At 34.3% G+C, this 18,361-nt stretch overlaps 1 protein-coding gene across 2 annotated transcripts in view; it reads right to left on the minus strand.

The window, feature by feature from the left end:
• LOC149790725 (uncharacterized) overlaps positions 1-18,361 on the minus strand; it is an 80,012-nt gene that overhangs the window by 8,669 nt on the left and 52,982 nt on the right. For both annotated transcript variants that reach the window (XM_089972774.1, XM_089972773.1), the window contains exons 14-18: positions 13,859-13,980; positions 10,596-10,756; positions 6,758-6,885; positions 3,622-4,185; positions 1,122-1,143 (exon numbers count right to left, since the gene is read on the minus strand). In XM_089972774.1, coding sequence (XP_089828900.1) covers positions 1,122-1,143; positions 3,622-4,185; positions 6,758-6,885; positions 10,596-10,756; positions 13,859-13,980 — 997 coding nt within the window. The remainder of the gene's footprint in view (positions 1-1,121; positions 1,144-3,621; positions 4,186-6,757; positions 6,886-10,595; positions 10,757-13,858; positions 13,981-18,361) is intronic.

Below are 18,361 nucleotides of genomic sequence, written 5' to 3' on the forward strand. Positions count from 1 at the left end.
GCCAGGGAGGAGAAGTTTTCTGCACAGAGCACTTCTACTATCCTGGCCACACTTAATTTTGAGTCCTGCATGGACCCAGGAAAATGACCAATTAATCAATTTTGATTTCTGTCATTGATTAGGATCCAATTTCAGTTCTGCACATTCAATGCTGTTATGCTGTGTGTGTGTGTGAGATTTAGATTTTTAACGTAGCTTTAACAATTTTTCAGTCGTATCGCTAAAATGTCTGCAGTGTGACAGTTTATAGTGATGTCTAGCACTGGAGCATCATGCCGCAGACATGTAGCATGATGTCCCACCCAGTCACATTATCCTGACACCAGGCCGACCAGTCTTTCGTACGACTCAGTTGGGGTTCAAACCCATGACATCCCGCATCTGAGGCAGACACTCTAACCACTAGGCCAGCAGAGTGGTCAACACTGTTATGGACTCATACCTGCCAACCCCCCAAACCCTAAGAGGTATATTATTGTTTTTTAAAGTGGCAAAAAAGTTTAATTTGGGTGTAATTCTTACACAGCAGGCATCTTTTTAAGAACATTCTCCAATTTTTATGAGTGGAATTAAAGAGATGATAACACAATTACAAAATCAACTTTCTATTGCTTTAGGTTTTATTTTTATTTTTTAATGTACCAAAAAAACGGTAATCCATATACATGCAAGCACAAAATGTCATTTGGTGAAAAAAGCATTATGTAATAATGATGCAAAAAGCTTAATGGTTGGCATGTATGTGGACATGTGCTAGCCTTGACTATTGCAAGATGTCAGCTGGACAAATTCCTTGATTTACTTTGATTGGTTCAGAGAAACAATAGACTGATCATAAAATTGTATCGGTTTTAACATCACTATATACCCTACATGTAAGCTATATTGCCTAGAAATTCAACCTTGCAGCGTAAAGTTCTATAAAGCCAAGATCACTAACAATCTGACATTCCCACTCATTTATCGACTTTCTGTTTAACAACAATTAGTTTTTACATCACTGACTGCAAATCTCAGCTTCTGTACCTACTTCTCCACTGGACAAGATCATAATTAATTTTCCATTGAGAGTTTACTCTTTCTAAAGCCAAAGTCTTAGAGATGACTAAACATTTACTCACCAACTTGATCTTCCTCAGAATCCTGTAGAAATAATGTAAACAAATTATATACATACAATGAGACAAATCATTTACAAGCTATATGACTGCAAAGAAATTCAGTACCTTCTACTAATGCAACACCTTTGAATAAGAAGAAAAACAGCTTCCACTATCTGACCCAATTCATGCCTCAGTGTAATATACAAGTTTAAAGGTCAGTTTTAAATGATAAACAGCAAACTTCATGGATTAAGATTGAATCATACAATAATATCTTGTTGGATAAACAGCAAACTTCATGGATTAAGACTGAATCATACAATAATATCTTGTTGGATAAACAGCAAACTTCATGGATTAAGACTGAATCATACAATATCTTGCTGGATAACAGCAAATTTCATGGATTAAGACTGAATCATACAATAATATCTTGCTGGATAACAGCAAACTTCATGGATGAAGACTGAATCATACAATAATATCTTGTTGGATAAACAGTAAACTTCATGGATTAAGATAGAATCATACAATAATATCTTGTTGGATAAACAGCAAACTTCATGGATTAAGACTGAATCATACAATAATATCTTGTTGGATAAACAGCAAACTTCATGGATTAAGACTGAATCATACAATAATATCTTGCTGGATAACAGCAAACTTCATGGATTAAGACTGAATCATACAATAATATCTTGTTGGATAAACAGCAAACTTCATGGATGAAGACTGAATCATACAATAGTATCCTGCTGGATAAACAGCAAACTTCATGGATTAAGACTGAATCATACAATAATATCTTGCTGGATAAACAGCAAACTTCATGGATTAAGATTGAATCATACAATAATATCTTGCTGGATAACAGCAAACTTCATGGATTAAGACTGAATCATACAATAATATCTTGCTGGATAGCATCATCAGGTGCACAAAGAAAATCACAAGTACTGAAAACACTGATGGCTTGGAGAGTTTAAGAGATACTACCCTACAATCAGATGAACAAAAACCTCTATGTGTATTGCTATTCACAGCCCTTCTACTATCGTAAATTCTACATATATTGCTATTCAAGGTCCTTTTTACTATTGAAAACTTTAAGCATACTGCTATTTATGGTCCTTCTGCTATTGTAACCTCTAGGTATATTGCTATTCACAGTCCTTCTACTATTGTAAATTATACATATACTGCTTTTCATGGTCCTTTCTACTACCAAAAAAAATCTCGATACATTGCTTTTCATGGTCCTTTCTACTACTGTAAACTCTAAGTATATTACTATTCATGGTTCTTTTTAATATCAAAAACTCTACCACTCCAGTGGCCTAGTGGTTAGAGCATCCGCCTCGGATGCAGGAGGTCATGTGTTCGATCCCCTGCTGAGTCATGCCAAAGTCTTATAAAAATGGTACTAACAGCTGCCTGGCTTGGCACTCAGCATTATGAGGTTAGTGTTAGGACTGGTCGGCCTGGTGTCAGGATAGTGTGACTGGGTGGGGTATCATGCTACATGTCTGCGGCATGATGCCCCAGTGCTAGACATCACTATAAACTGTCACACTGCAGACATCATAGCAATATGACTTTAAAAAATTAAAGCTATGTTACAAATCCAAATCACACACTATTATTGTAAGTTCTAGATATACTGCAATTCATGGTCCATCTACTTTTTAAAACAGTAGATATATTGCTAGTCATGGTCCTTCTACTACTGTAGGTATGCTGCTATTCATGGTCCTTCTACTATTGTAAACTCTAGGTATATTGCTAGTCATGGTCCTTCTGTTATTGTAAACTCTGGATATATTGCCATTCATGGTCCTTCTGTTATTGTAAACTCTAGGTATGTTGTTATTCATGTTCCTTATACTACTGTAGGTATATTGTTATTCATGGTCATTCTATATTGTAAACTCTAGGTATATTTGCTATTCATAGACCTTTTTTCTGTTGTTTTACTATTGTGAACTCAAGGTATATGGTCCTTTTTACTATTGTAAACAGACAGCTCTAAACAATATTTATATTATTCCAACATTTCAATATTCTATACAATCAATAAAAAACTTTTACAATCAGTACTCTTGTTTGTTATAGGTTCCACTGATATTTAGGACCAAGATAAATGTATGCCGGCTTATTATAATTCAATTATATATTAATACAATTAGTTCAATTAGTAAGTCATTCATCTGTGAAGGTATTTTTGTCTCTACAACATTTCAATGAAAGCTCACTACTAATCCTACTATTGGGAAAGCAAAAGCTTGTCTGTTCATAGTGGTGGACAGTCTTGGTTTGTTTTACTAAGCATTAAAATGGCTCATGTGGGACAAAAATTTGTGACCAGTCTATAATTTGTCTGATCTTACGATGAGTTATTTTGGGGGTCAAATGCTACTTACAAAATAGGGAGGAAGTTGTCTTTGGTACATACAATTCTCCTTACATATACAAAAGCAGCTAACATTCCAAAAGTAAAGTTTCCTTCAAGACTAACCTCAAACCAAAACTTGAGTAGGTCATGGGAAATGATCACATGACTGTTGTCATGGCAATGGCATGCCAGCTCTGCATTTCCTTGGAGCACTGACAAAGGTACAATTTGGTCAAATGAATCTCCATCACACCGGGAACACTGGATACCCAACTCAAAGTCCAGCCTCTGGCCAACACATTCAAGAATTTCACAGAGTTTCTCAGTGATGAACTCCCTGACACTAAGGCAGACCTTGCCATTCGGGGTTCTCTCTTTGATTCCCATTCTGGTGATCCTTGCAAATACAGCATAGTCTCTGAAGTGCAGGTATAGTCTGTGAGAATGGTCCAAGTCAAAAACACAGCCTCCACAGAATATTAGAGTCTCTGTCATATGCTTGGCAATGGGCCAACAAGCCATACAAGAAGCAACAAGCCGATGAAAGATGGGAGGAGGTAGAAACTTCTCCTTGAAGACATAGCACAGAACTGATGTGCTCTCCATTTGTGGGTTTGGTTCTGGGGTGATAACTTCTTTAGGAGTCATTTGACGAAGCATACAAGGAGCAATTAAGTAGTTCTCTACCTAGAAAGTACAGAGTTAGATCATTTTATATGTATTATTTTATATACAATACATATCATATTATATACAATATATATCATTTTGTATTCAATAGGTATCATATTATATACAACATATATCATTTTATATACATATCAATTTACATACCATATATATCATATATAATATATATCATATTATATATAATATATATCATTTTATATACAATATGTATCATATTATATACAAAATATATCAGTGTATATACAATATGTATCATTTTATACATAATATATACCATTTTATATACAATATATATCACTGTAAATACAAAATATATCATTTTAAAGACAATATCTACTATTTTATATACAATATATATCATTGTATATACAATATATATAGTGTTATACAAAAGAAGTATCATTTTATTTACAATATATATCATTTTACATACAACATATACAATTTTATATACAATATATATGATTTTATATATATCATTTTATATACAACATATATAATTTTATATAAAATAGATACCATTATATACAGTGGAACCCTGCTATAACGCGACAATTGGGGTCCAATAAATTGGATTGCGTTAAAATCGGGGTCGCGTTAATGCTCGGTTTTACAGTATTTTACTTTTTTCAGAGAACAAGTCATTGGCACATATACGTGTATTCATGCTAATGTATATGATGAATAGGGTATCAACACCGTTTACTTGCTGTCTGATATTCTATCGTTGGGGCTTGCAATTAATCCATAATATATGTAATTCCATTGCGAAAATTTCATACATATTTAAACTATTCAACAATTTTGTCACACATCATTGTGTCTGAATTTAATGGGAAAATTAACAGCAAAATTAGGTTAAGAAAGACAAAGCAGGTGTATGGTTCATTACGTTCCAGGGTCTATGAACAGTGTCTGAACACATGTTATCATAATCGTTTCGTGTACATTTATCTATTGCAAATTTCCAATAATTTAAGCCTGTACGCCTATTCGTTCGAATGATTACAGCAAGAATAATTAACAATCAACACATGCTTTCAGCATGCATATAACTTTTGCTTTAGATTTTGTGAATATTGAAAGAAATGTGTGAAAACTACTATACTAATCATTGCACAAAGTGCTGAGAATGACTTGCGTTTGTGCACTTGCTTTACCATAACTGTAAAATATTTTTATAAAAAAATTGGAAATTAATAAAGAGTTCATAAGCAAACCCCATACACATGTAAAACCCGAGAACTAAGTGCAATAGCCCTGCAATGGTCACGAGTCACTTTTATATAAAAAAAATTTAAAGTTGAACACATGTATGATTTCATATCCTTTCAATTTCCAGCTGATAAAGTGGACATTATTTACTGGTCAACCGATAGCTTCTAATAACACTGCCAAGCCCAGCAAACATGTTGGTGGCTTTTGTTTTTTAATGTTTATTAAACTGTGAGATAATATTTTATCAACCACCGCATTGTCTGCTACTTAGTTGTGTATGCAGTTAAAGAAACACATGTTGGCTATTGTTTCAGCAACCATTGTATACAGGATTTGAATATCTGACCTCTGACAGACCAAGTCTGGCATGTTAACACTAAACTACAGAACCACTCCTGTAGCCTAGTGGTTAGAGCATCCACCTCGGATGCGGGAGGTCATGGGTTTGATCCCTGGCCGAATCATACCAAAAACATACATAAAATGGTATTAACAACTGCCTCACTTGGCACTCAGCACTAACAAATTAGTGTTAGGACTGGTCGGCCCGGTGTCAGGATAATGTGACTGGGTGGGACATCATGCTACATGTCTGTGGCATGATGCCCCAGTGCTAGACATCACTACAAACTGCCACACTGCAGACAATGTAGTGATATGACTGAAAATTTGTTAAAGCTACGTTAAAAAATCAAAATCGCACACACACACACTAAACTACAATGACATACCACAACACATGATCCAGGCTGATGTGGACAGGATTTGAATATCTGAGCTCTAACGACAAAGTCCAGCATGTTAACCACTAAACTAGTGTGGCTCACTAGTACTCATTAGCATGAATTTATCTGTAAGATTTATAAAGCAACAATGTGTGTGTGTGTGTGTGTGTGTGTCTGTCTTAGATTTTTAATGAAGCTTTAAGAAACTGTCAATCATACCACTACAATGTCTGCAGTGTGGCAGTTTATAGTGATGTCTAACACTGGGACATCAAACTGCTGACATGTAGCATGATGTCTCACCCAGTCAAATTATCCTGACACCAGGCCGACCAGTCCTAACACTAACCTCTTAATGCTGAGTGTCTAGAGAGGCAGCTGTTAGTACCATTTTTTAAGTTTTTGGTATGACTTGGCCAGCTTTCAAACCTGCATCCTCCTGCATCCAAGGCAGATACTCTAACCACTAGGCCACAGGAGCAGTTAAAATGCAACAGAGACCTATTTATTGAGTTCATTTCATTAACTTAGCATCCTAATTTAATTGAAAAGTGACGTTGTTGCCCCTCAATATTTATACTAAAGTGTTGAACCTATCACTGCATTCCCATTTAAAGTTCACTAACCTTGACCTCATCTCCATTTTTGCTGAATGACCTTGGCCGTGCAACAATGTTCAGCTGCTCCATTAATAGAAGAATATGGTCCCTGTTATCATGGAGTTCTGGCTTTTCCTGCTTTGTCCAAACAGCATCTAGAAGAGAGAATGAGAAAAAAAATTATACTAAGGGGTTATTGTAACATGTGACACTATATATTATCAATAACTTATTTCATCCGAAAATCAGAGGTCATGATCTGATGAGTTTCACAATACAGTAGTCCCCCTCTTATAAGGCCACCCCTAAAGCAGCAGGGAAGTGGCCTTATAATGTGGGTGGCCTTTCTAGAGGGGGATGACAAATGCGAATAGTAAAGACATATGAAAAAAGTCACAAGTACATTTGATTTTAAATATTTAATATTTTAATTAAAAAATCACAGGCATGATGTGAAATAAATGTAAAACAAACTTTGTCATCATTTTTAAAAGAATGCTATGAATAACCATTGATACAGTTTTAAAACTGTCTTTATAATTATGTTACAGTTCACATCATCTGTCACTTTGTTGGTAACAGTCTGAAAAAAAACCAGTCTTGTCACATTAAAAATATCCTTGCTGTCATATCCCCTGCATATATCGTTTAGTCTTTTGTTCCAATCTTAAACAACTTCATTATTAACATCAGCTGGTTCTCCACTAAGGACAGAACACTTGATATTGTGTCGCACTTGAAATCTGTGCAACCATCCGTTACTTGCGGTAAAGTCATCATATCCCAATTCAACTGACAAAATTTTTGCTTTTTCTTGTCATTCAAATCAGGATACAAACATCTCCTGGCTCAAACAATCTTCCTTTCTCCGTCCATTTCACCTTTCCACTTCTGCAGAATTGTTTCATTATCTTTCACGATACTGTTTATCTGAGTCTTCCTGATGTTAGTTTTCTGCAAGGATCCTCGACGACCCCCCTCCCTGGTCAGTTGAATTACTTTCACGTTCTCCTCTAAACTGAGAATTGTTATTTTCCTAGATTACATGTTGATCTTTTTGCATTAAGTTATTCATGTTGCCAACTACAATACTGATAAAACAATTTTGTATGCATCTAAACAAATTGCCATGTGTTTTTAAAGGAAGTGATCTTCTCACGTGATTCGTTAGTCGCATTCTGGTACCCTATTGTTTTTATACATTTCTTGAAACTAAGTGAGAGAAGCCAAAACAGCTTCGATATGTACCATTAACATCGCGCAGATCTGACCTCGCGGCCGCTAGGATTCGTAATTTTGACAATTATTGTCCGTAGTAATAGCCACTGATTATCAAAGTGAACAAGCTCAACATCTTACTAAGGAAGGCCATAAAGGCTACCAAACCATTTTCCTGCTGACTTGGGTATTGTACATCGATACTGCCACTTCTCAGCTGTTACTACTGTTCAATAATAGTAATCTTAACAATTATCAGTGACTAAACCGGACATCTTATGATAACACAGCAGTAAGGCTAATTGGATTACATGTACGTACCCTTTTGTATGGATTAACATTTGAGTCTTTCTCGGTTTTTATGGAATAAATTTGGCTTCTCGTGAGGCGTAAATGATATAATATTAACCTTAGTGGTAAATGTACTTTACTCAACACTTCTTTCAGCAACGAAAACCTGACATCGGGAAACAGAAATCGGATTACTTAACACACATTATGAATAATACACTGGTTCTGGATACATAATCAAATAAAATGTGGCCACTTGTGAGGAGTAAATTTTATATTATTGCACTAATATGCTGGCCGCTGGTCGCGTTAGCCAGGTGGCCTTTCGCGAGGGGTACTTCTGAACACAAACTTGTCGGTGCCAATGGATTCTGGCCGTAAGGAGCGGGTGGCCGCTGGTCAGGGGGGCCGTTCAAGAGGGGGACTACTGTATATACTTTGTACTAATGAAAACTGTATGGTGAGTGTCATTAATAATTGACTGCCAATGAAGCGCTACTAGCTGTCCAAATACTGGACCAAATTCACAGTGCAGTTTATTTTCCAAAACAAGCCATTGTTTGACAAAAGTAGAAGAAAAAGAATTTGAAATGTTCAAATAAAATAGAAAATTGTTTTTTTAAAGCCTGCCTTTTAATCAGCAAGAAAGTAAAAGCTTTTAAACCGTCATGATCTAAATAACACTGGGCGTGATCTAACACTTACCTTAATTCTAGGTACGGAAAGAAGGATGGAAATATGCACATACAGACATGCAGAATGATGCCAAAGTGATTTGCTATTTCAAGCTCTGACCATGTTGAGCTTGATAAAAATCACATTAGGCTGCAATTCAAAGTGTTCCAAAGTTTACAAACTTACACTAGAACAACTGCAATGGCTCACAATTGCCAACTCCATGCTTTTTTATGCATACTCCAAACCCCTACTGTAATTACCCCACCCAAGACAACAGCCCATTTTCTGGGTGCATATTTTAAGCCTGTGCACAATATATTTGAAAATGTATTTATTACTGAAACTTTTATACATTGAACCACTGACCCCAGTCACTGCAGTCAATAATAATAATGATGACAATCTATGCAGCAGTTTAGGATTCAATATGGTGACAAAGATGGATGGATAGATGAATGGAATCACAAGACCCAACATGGTATGGGGTGGTAATATATGTATTTTGTGTGTCCTGATATGGGGTGGTAATATATGTGCTGTGTGTGTCCTGATATGGGGTGGTAATATATGTATTGTGTGTGTCCTGATATGGGGTGGTAATATATGTATTGTGTGTCCTGATATGGGGTGGTAATATACGTATTTTGTCTGTCCTGATATGGGGTGGTAATATATGTATTTTGTGTGTTCTGATATGGGTTGGTAATATATGTATTGTGTGTGTCCTGATATGGGGTGGTAATATATGTATTGTGTGTGTCCTGATATGGGGTGGTAATATATGTATTTTGTGTGTACTGATATGGGGTGGTAATATATGTATTTTGTGTGTCCCGATATGGGGTGGTAATATATGTATTGTGTGTGTCCTGATATGGGGCTTCAGTGTGTTGTGTGAATCATGGTATGGGGTGGTAATGTATGTATTTTGTGTGTCCTGATATGGGGTGGTAATATATGTATTATTGTGTGTGCCTGATATGGGGTGGTAATATATGTATTGTGTGTGTCCTGATATGGGGTGGTAATATATGTATTGTGTGTGTCCTGATATGGGATTTCAACATGATTTATACTGTGTTAACAACAGTATTGGGTGACAATAATAATATGTACTGAGTGAATTATGATATGGGGTGGCAATATGATGTATTGAGTGATATGCATAAAACAAAGAATTAAGCAGAATTTAACAGTAAATAATATTTATGTCAATAAATAATAGTACAATTTTATTGCTGAACATTTCAATACCCAGCACTTACTTCTTAAACACTGAAGATTTAAGTATGATTGAAAGGGGTGTTATAATGGAGATATATATAAAAAAGAAAATAATTAAGCTGGTTTTAACAGCAAGCACCATTTCTTTGAACAAATAATGACGCAATTTTATTGCTGAACATTTTAAATTCAGCACTTAAAAATTACATAATTTGTGATTATTTTTGCCACATCCATCATGCCTGAACAGTAACAGACAAATGACAGAAAAACAATGCACCATGGCATTTGCTCTGCTGATCAAGTAAGTAAATAACAGTCAAAACAAAACTCAAAAAACTACTAGAAACATCAAACATGAATTCACAGAAATTATTTCCAAACAGTTTATCTTCCTTCTTTGTGAAAGAAATATGATCATAAATCTTGTGATAACAGCAATCAATTTACAAACCTATCAGTTCAAGCGTCAGTTTTCCTTTCTCCTTAAACTCGGACCACTTCTTAATAACTGCAGGATTTTTCAGTACAAACATCTCAGCAGTGATAAGAGACTTCAAGGCATCTATTAACCACTGTGGATCTAGTACAATCTTCTCTCTCAATTTCACGGTACTGAAAATTAAAGTATCAACCAGTAATACAAAAAATCAGCCTTGCATCTCAGCGGAAACTGAGAGAAATATAAAACATGACTGATTATGATGACTGTCAAGTATAAAAGTCATGCAATAAAAGCAAAGAAAAGCAAGTTATACAATATCTTAAATGTCTACATGTTTACATCGGATCCCTCAAAATAAGGAAGGCGTTTTACTTTATTTTGAAATACACCAAATTCACAAATATTTTGTTGGGCTTCAGTTTTTGTGGGTTTTTTTAAAAAAAGATTACCCTTTCATGTATATGTTGGTATGCCTCTATTTTCTGTAAATGCAAAACACCTTATACTGAGTGTGAAGTGAATACAGACTAACTTGATGTGCAATAACTCATAAATTCTTTGATTCACACTAAACTAAAAAAATAGCTTGTTTATGTCTAGCAACATTTAACTAAGAGCCAATATTTATGTAGAGGAACTGTTTTACTTAAGGTTACAACACTATTGACTTCAAATATATCTACACCAAAATACTGCTTTGCATTTTTCATATTTGCTTAAAAAGAGAACATTTTTTTGGAAAACTTCAGTAAGTTAATTTACTCACAAGTAGTGTGATTAGACCATGCATTTGAATGACTGAAATACAAATTCATTTAACAAAATCTAGAAGCCATTTCATGTTTTAATATAGTCACCTAAATTACCATTAATATCTTCTAAAAAAGAAACCAAGAGGCTCAGGTGGGTTTGATACAGGTTACTTGCCTTCGCTAATTTAATCAGTGACCATTTCACTTAGCAGGTTTATTAAGTGCTGTAAGAAGACATTCCCAGGAACCTATTTCCCACCTTTATATCATATTGATTTCACCTAATATATTCTGATTTTTAAAAAAAAATCTTTCAAGAGATTAAAGCATAATTAATATATACAGTTTCTTATTTATAATCAAAGTCATTCAAGGTTTTGATGATATAAATCCATTTTACTGAAACTGGATCAGAAATAAAGGTTCTACATCTACAAGCTCGTCCATGCAAAATATCTCATTATTATGCACAGATCACACTTACTGCAGAACATGTTTATGGCACTTAAACTTGAGCAAAATCAAAGTTTTCATTCTGAACCAGCTAGGCAACATAAGAAGTGTACTGGTGACAAAATGTGGTCTCCATAGTGTTTGCAAACTTAGCCAATCAGTTAATAGATTACCTCATAAAAATGTATTGATGATGCTCGCAATCAAATTCATCAAACCTCTTAATAACACCGACTATTTAATAAGTTTGATCAAAATCTCATCAGAAACTATGTTGACAGACTCAGCAAATCAGATGCATGGGCAGGTTAATATGCATGAATTTCACGTTACCCATAATTATACACAACCAAGACCTTGATGACATAAGGCTGATCAAAATCCCATTAAAACAACAGCTAATCAAGATTTCATAAATCAATCAAAATACAAATTGCTCATCTTGATGATATTTACCAACCTTGATTAAAGCCTGTTCATACTCATATGATATGTAACCTTGCTCAAAGTAAACATGTGTAACATGTATAACCTTGCTCAAAGTAAATATGTGTAACGTGTAACCTTGCTCATAGTAAACATCTGTAACCTTGCTCATAGTAAACATCTGTAAGCTTGCTCAAAGTAAACATGTGTAACCTTGCTCAAAGTAAACGTGTAATGTGTAACCTTGCTCAAAGTAAACGTGTAACCTTGCTCAAATTAAACATGTGTAACATGTGTAACCTTGCTCAAATTTTAAAAAAAACATTATGTAATCTCATAATATAAGCCATGTCTGAAAAAATATTATCGGAAACAGATCATAAAGTGTTTATAAGTGCAGACAGTCAGCTGCAAAATGACCAAATGTGAACAGTTTTTGCTCATGATTGTACATGTCCGAGATCCTAACAATTATGGCCTGTTTACCAAGTCTCTTCACAACTGGATACAAAATACAGTCTCCAGTAACAACTTCAGCCAATCAGAGGCAAGTTCGTGTCATTACTAAACACTAATGTTGTTCATTATTGAACAAAACCAAAATTAAAACTGAATCACATCACCTTATTAATATTCATGTATCTCAATCATTACTATAACTGTACAATATCTAAATATAAGAATATATTTTGCATTTGATCAAAATATTATCACAGATGTGGCTTCCAGAGTGGCAACAAGAACAGCCAGTTAGATGCAGCATTACTTCATCAATACATGTGCATCGATCTCATTATCAGATTTGTCCAATATTTTTTTAAATAAGCATATATTCCATGTCTGATCAAAATCAAATCAGAAATATGGCCCCCTAGTGTGGTAACAAGCTCTGCCAATCCGAAACAAGACAATATCATTACTATGCACAGATCTCACTGATTACTGAACTCATCTGACATTTTGACAATAAAAATCCCATATTCCAAGTTTGATTGAAATTAGACCACAAATGTGGACTTCACAATACTTCTTTTTCTATCATACTAAATAAATAACATTTCTTAACAATAAAAGTTTCTCATCAAACACTAATTAATCAAACTGAACATTTTCAATATTTGCCTTTAACATGATCATTTTTAAGTTTGCATAGGGAAACTAAAATAAATCAAGATAAAATATAAAAGGTAAACATGATAAAATGCCATAAAAGGTATAAATAAAAAATATATAAAATAATGAAATTAATAGTTCAGATTTAGTAATACAAACTGCACTTCCTCAAAAAGTCCAAGATTTTCTTTTTCACTACACAATATTGCTTTTTTGAAAAGATAAAGATCAATCTAATTGGTTTCTACTTTCTTCCACTGTTCAACACCAATTTTCCTACAAACTACCAATTAACAAAAATCTTTCCAAGCCTAATCTGGAAACTCAAGACACTGCTATATCATAACTGCATCCTCTCAATGCACTCTTTATGACAGAACAAAATATGTAAAACTCTACCGGCACATTGTCCTATGGTACATGTCAATTTGGGCCTACCCTGTTTGAATATGTGTGCAAGTTACATACAGGTAAATACCAAACTTCAAATACAAGGAAAAGTTAATAGGACATTTGTCCCTATCTCACTTGAAATAGAGTATGGTGCCCGTGTCATGAAGAAATCTCAGGAAAAGATCCAGTTCTTCTTTTGTCTCAATCTGAATAGTTCCCATCTTGTTCAGGCTTTCCACTAAGCTGTAAGGAATCACCTGAAATTAACAAGGAATGTAAATCACCTGAAATTAACAAGGAAAACAAGTCACCTGAAATTAACAAGGAATGCAAATCACCTGAAATTAACAAGGAATGTATATCACCTGAAATTAACAAAGAATACAAATCACCTGAAATTAACAAGGAATGTATATCACCTGAAATTAACAAGGAATGTAAATCACCTGAAATTAACAAGGAATGTAAATCACCTGAAATTAACAAGGAATGTAAATCACCTGAAATTAACAAGGAATTCAAATCACCTGACATTAACAAGGAATACAAATCACCTGAAATTAACAAGGAATGTAAATCACCTGAAATTAACAAGAAATGTAAATCACCTGACATTAACAAGGAATACAAATCACCTGACATTAACAAGGAATACAAATCACCTGAAATTAACAAGGAATTCAAATCACCTGACATTAACAAATAATGTATATCACCTGAAATTAACAAGGAATGTAAATCACCTGAAATTAACAAGGAATGTAAATCACCTGAAATTAACAAGGAATTCAAATCACCTGACATTAACAAGGAATACAAATCACCTGAAATTAACAAGGAATGTAAATCACCTGAAATTAACAAGAAATGTAAATCACCTGACACTAACAAGGAATACAAATCACCTGTCATTAACAAGGAATACAAATCACCTGAAATTAACAAGGAATGTAAATCACCTGAAATTAACAAAGAATACAAATCACCTGAAATTAACAAGGAATGTATATCACCTGAAATTAACAAGGAATGTAAATCACCTGAAATTAACAAGGAATGTAAATCACCTGAAATTAACAAGGAATGTAAATCACCTGAAATTAACAAGGAATTCAAATCACCTGACATTAACAAGGAATACAAATCACCTGAAATTAACAAGGAATGTAAATCACCTGAAATTAACAAGAAATGTAAATCACTTGACATTAACAAGGAATACAAATCACCTGACATTAACAAGGAATACAAATCACCTGAAATTAACAAGGAATTCAAATCACCTGACATTAACAAAGAATGTATATCACCTGAAATTAACAAGGAATGTAAATCACCTGAAATTAACAAGGAATGTAAATCACCTGAAATTAACAAGGAATGTAAATCACCTGAAATTAACAAGGAATTCAAATCACCTGACATTAACAAAGAATACAAATGACCTGAAATTAACAAGGAATGTATATCACCTGAAATTAACAAGGAATGTAAAAATGAAAATGGAACAGTGGCAAAACGAAAGTGAAAAAAGTATTAAAAATTGGAATCTTATGTCATTTTACCAACAATGAAAGCCCATTTAGTATTGACCTTTTACCCTCTGACTCCATGATAATCAAGATTCCTTTATGGTGTGCACATGATTGAAAAAGCATTCCAAAAAAATTCTATAAATTAAAGAATATCCTTGGTGCAAGATTCAGTAAGAATTGTATGTTATCATTCAATTAAGTAAATACAGATCATAAAATTATATGTGTGAGACTTACAAACTATGATCACAATCTAGTGGTACCTGAGAAATCGGAAAGAAAATAGGAAGAAAGAAATTCTTCCAGTTCATACAAATAAATAATAACAGAACATTCTTTACTGAAGCAAAAAGCACATGGAAAGGGATTTGTTTTTTAAAGCAAAACTACTTCCCAAACAACCATCCCACCCCATTTCTATTACAATAATCATGTGACACTTAAAATCAAATATCAAGGAAGGGAATTAAATTAGCTCCCAATTGTTAATGTTTAGATATTTTTTTTTTCATGCAGCCCAATTTAAATTGCAGACAGAAAGCTTATGCTTTCCAAAATTTCAATAACATTGACTTTTGTTTAAAAATAGGGTACACAGCAGACTGAACAGTTTGGACAAGGTAAAAGTCAACAAAATTCCAAAAATGTAGAAGAATTTGGAAAATCTGCTGCAACAATACAAACAAAATCTAACCAGGTCATCTAAATAAGCCTGAATGCTCAAGTTGATTTGTTTACCTCAAGTAAATTTTTCTTTCTAAACTGTCTTAAAAAAGATTTTGTCAAAATAAAGTCCAGAATGTTATAAAATATGCATAATGCAAAAATACTATTGGCCTGAAAATCTAAATAAAGTACATAAATAAATATACACAAATGTTTACTCAGTTTAAACTGTCAACCTTAAGTGGTTCTTTCTTAATGAAGCTAAGAAGACTTTGTTAAAATCAAGACAGTAAAATAATTTCTTTGATTATACTTGCTTGTCCATAATACATTAGAAGTACATCAGCTACCTTGCAGTGGCCTAAGGGGTTAGAGTGTCTGCCATGAGTGCAGGAGGTTGCTGGTTCAGACCCCAGCAAAGTCATACCAAAGACTTATAAAACTGTTACTAACAGCTGCCTCACTTTGCACACAGAATTAAGAGGCTAGTGTTAGGACAGGTCGGCCTGGTGTCAGGATAATGTGACTGAGTAGGACATGATGCTACATGTTTGCTGCATGATGTTCCAGTGCTAGACATCACTATAAAGAGCCACAATGAATACATCGTAGCGATATGACTGAAAAATTGTTAAAGCTATGTTAAAAATCCAAAGCAAACACACATAAATCAGCTGCCCTGAAAATTCAGTCCTTCCAAGCAAAGAAAGATGTTCACCATATTTTGTGGCTTGTTTTAGGAACAGTGTGTGTGTGTGTGTGATCTGGATTTTTAAACTGTTATAAACAATTTTTCAGTCATATCGCTATGATGTTTGTAGTGTGGCAGTTAGTACCAATACTGTAAGTCTTTGGTATGACTCGGTCGGGGTTTAAAACCCTGAGACCTCCCACACCCAAGGCAGGTGCTCTTATCACTTGGCTACCGGATAGGTCTGTTTTAGGAACAGAAGCACTAACAAGAACAATGGTAGTACATACCTCCCACCCCTACCCAACGAAGGAGATAAATCTAAAGCATGTAACCTTTCTGAAATGACTGCAGGTACAACATGCATATTTCCCGATGACCAAATTATGTACTAAGTTTCAAATAAATCCACTGAAAACTGTCATAGTTGCATTCACAACATTCTGTCATACACTTCATCAACCTGTAATTCAAAATGGACACCAACTCCTAAAAAAATCAAGAAGACAAAGGTTTGTCCACATGTGCATCTTTAGAAGATGGTCACAATATGTACCAAACTTCAAAGCAATCTATATAATACAATTTTTTAAAAATGGCAAAACAAACTGTGGTTCTAGTTGAGATTACAAGACAGTCTCGTAAACTACATTAAGCTACATGACAAAAAGGGCAAAAATAAAAAAAATTGTGTGTACTTTCAGGTCGTAACTTTAATGTTTACTAAGTTTCATAGCAATCTATAACCATGAGTCCCTTTAAGGGACTGACACTCTACTGAGTGAAAAAGAATCTCCACATTGCAAAATAAGACCATTTCTTCTTTTTAAACGCTTAAACTATCTCTGATACTCTTCTGCAATAACAAGATTTCCACATTAGCTGCTGTGGCAGACATATAAGAGTCAGATTGTCACCATTTCATTTCAGACTTAGTGGACATCGTTAACAAATTTTGGTAAAATTCCCAAGTCATAATGATCATCCATTCAAGGAAGCAGTGAAAACAAGATTTTGAAGACAGCTGTCATGGGAGCCATAATGGATTAATGGATGTCTGAGGGACAAAGTTTTCGTTCTGAACCACCTAGGTTAACATAAGAAGTGTACTGGTGACAACCCAATGTGGATATATGCAACCAATTGGGAGGAGTGAAGATAAAATTATTTTCAAGATAGTCACCACTGTGGCCACATTATGAGTCATTTTATTTGTAATGAACTAGGCACCATAAGAATTCTGATGAAAACCGCATGTCAGAATGATTTTCCATTTAAGAGGAGTAGTGAAAACAAGATTTTTATGTTGGCCACATATTGGATGCCAGATCAACGCCATTTTATTCTAAGATAAATAAAACAAAACAACATTATAGTAAGACAAGGACAACATGACCACATGATGATAAGACCATACATTCAGAAGAATCCGTAAATAGCAATATTTTCAAGCTGGCCATTGTGGCAGCCAATTTTGACATCAGATCAGCACCATTATCACTTCAGGTGAAAACATCATGTCAATATGACTTTTCGTTCAGGAGGACATGTGATAACAAGATTTTCAAAATGGCTGCTGTGGTGGACATATTAGATCTCAGATTAGCATCATTTTCATTCAGAAGCAACAAAACATTATATATTATTTTGGTTAAAACTCCATGTCAAACAGTAACATGACTTCCAAGATGGCTTATGCAGCAGCCATATTATAGGTCAAATTGGCACCATTTTCATTTAGGACCA

The sequence above is a fragment of the Sinohyriopsis cumingii genome, chromosome 10 (genome assembly GCF_028554795.1).
Source record: "Sinohyriopsis cumingii isolate HCF-2022 chromosome 10, ASM2855479v2, whole genome shotgun sequence".
NCBI classification, from domain to species: Eukaryota; Metazoa; Mollusca; class Bivalvia; order Unionida; family Unionidae; genus Sinohyriopsis; species Sinohyriopsis cumingii.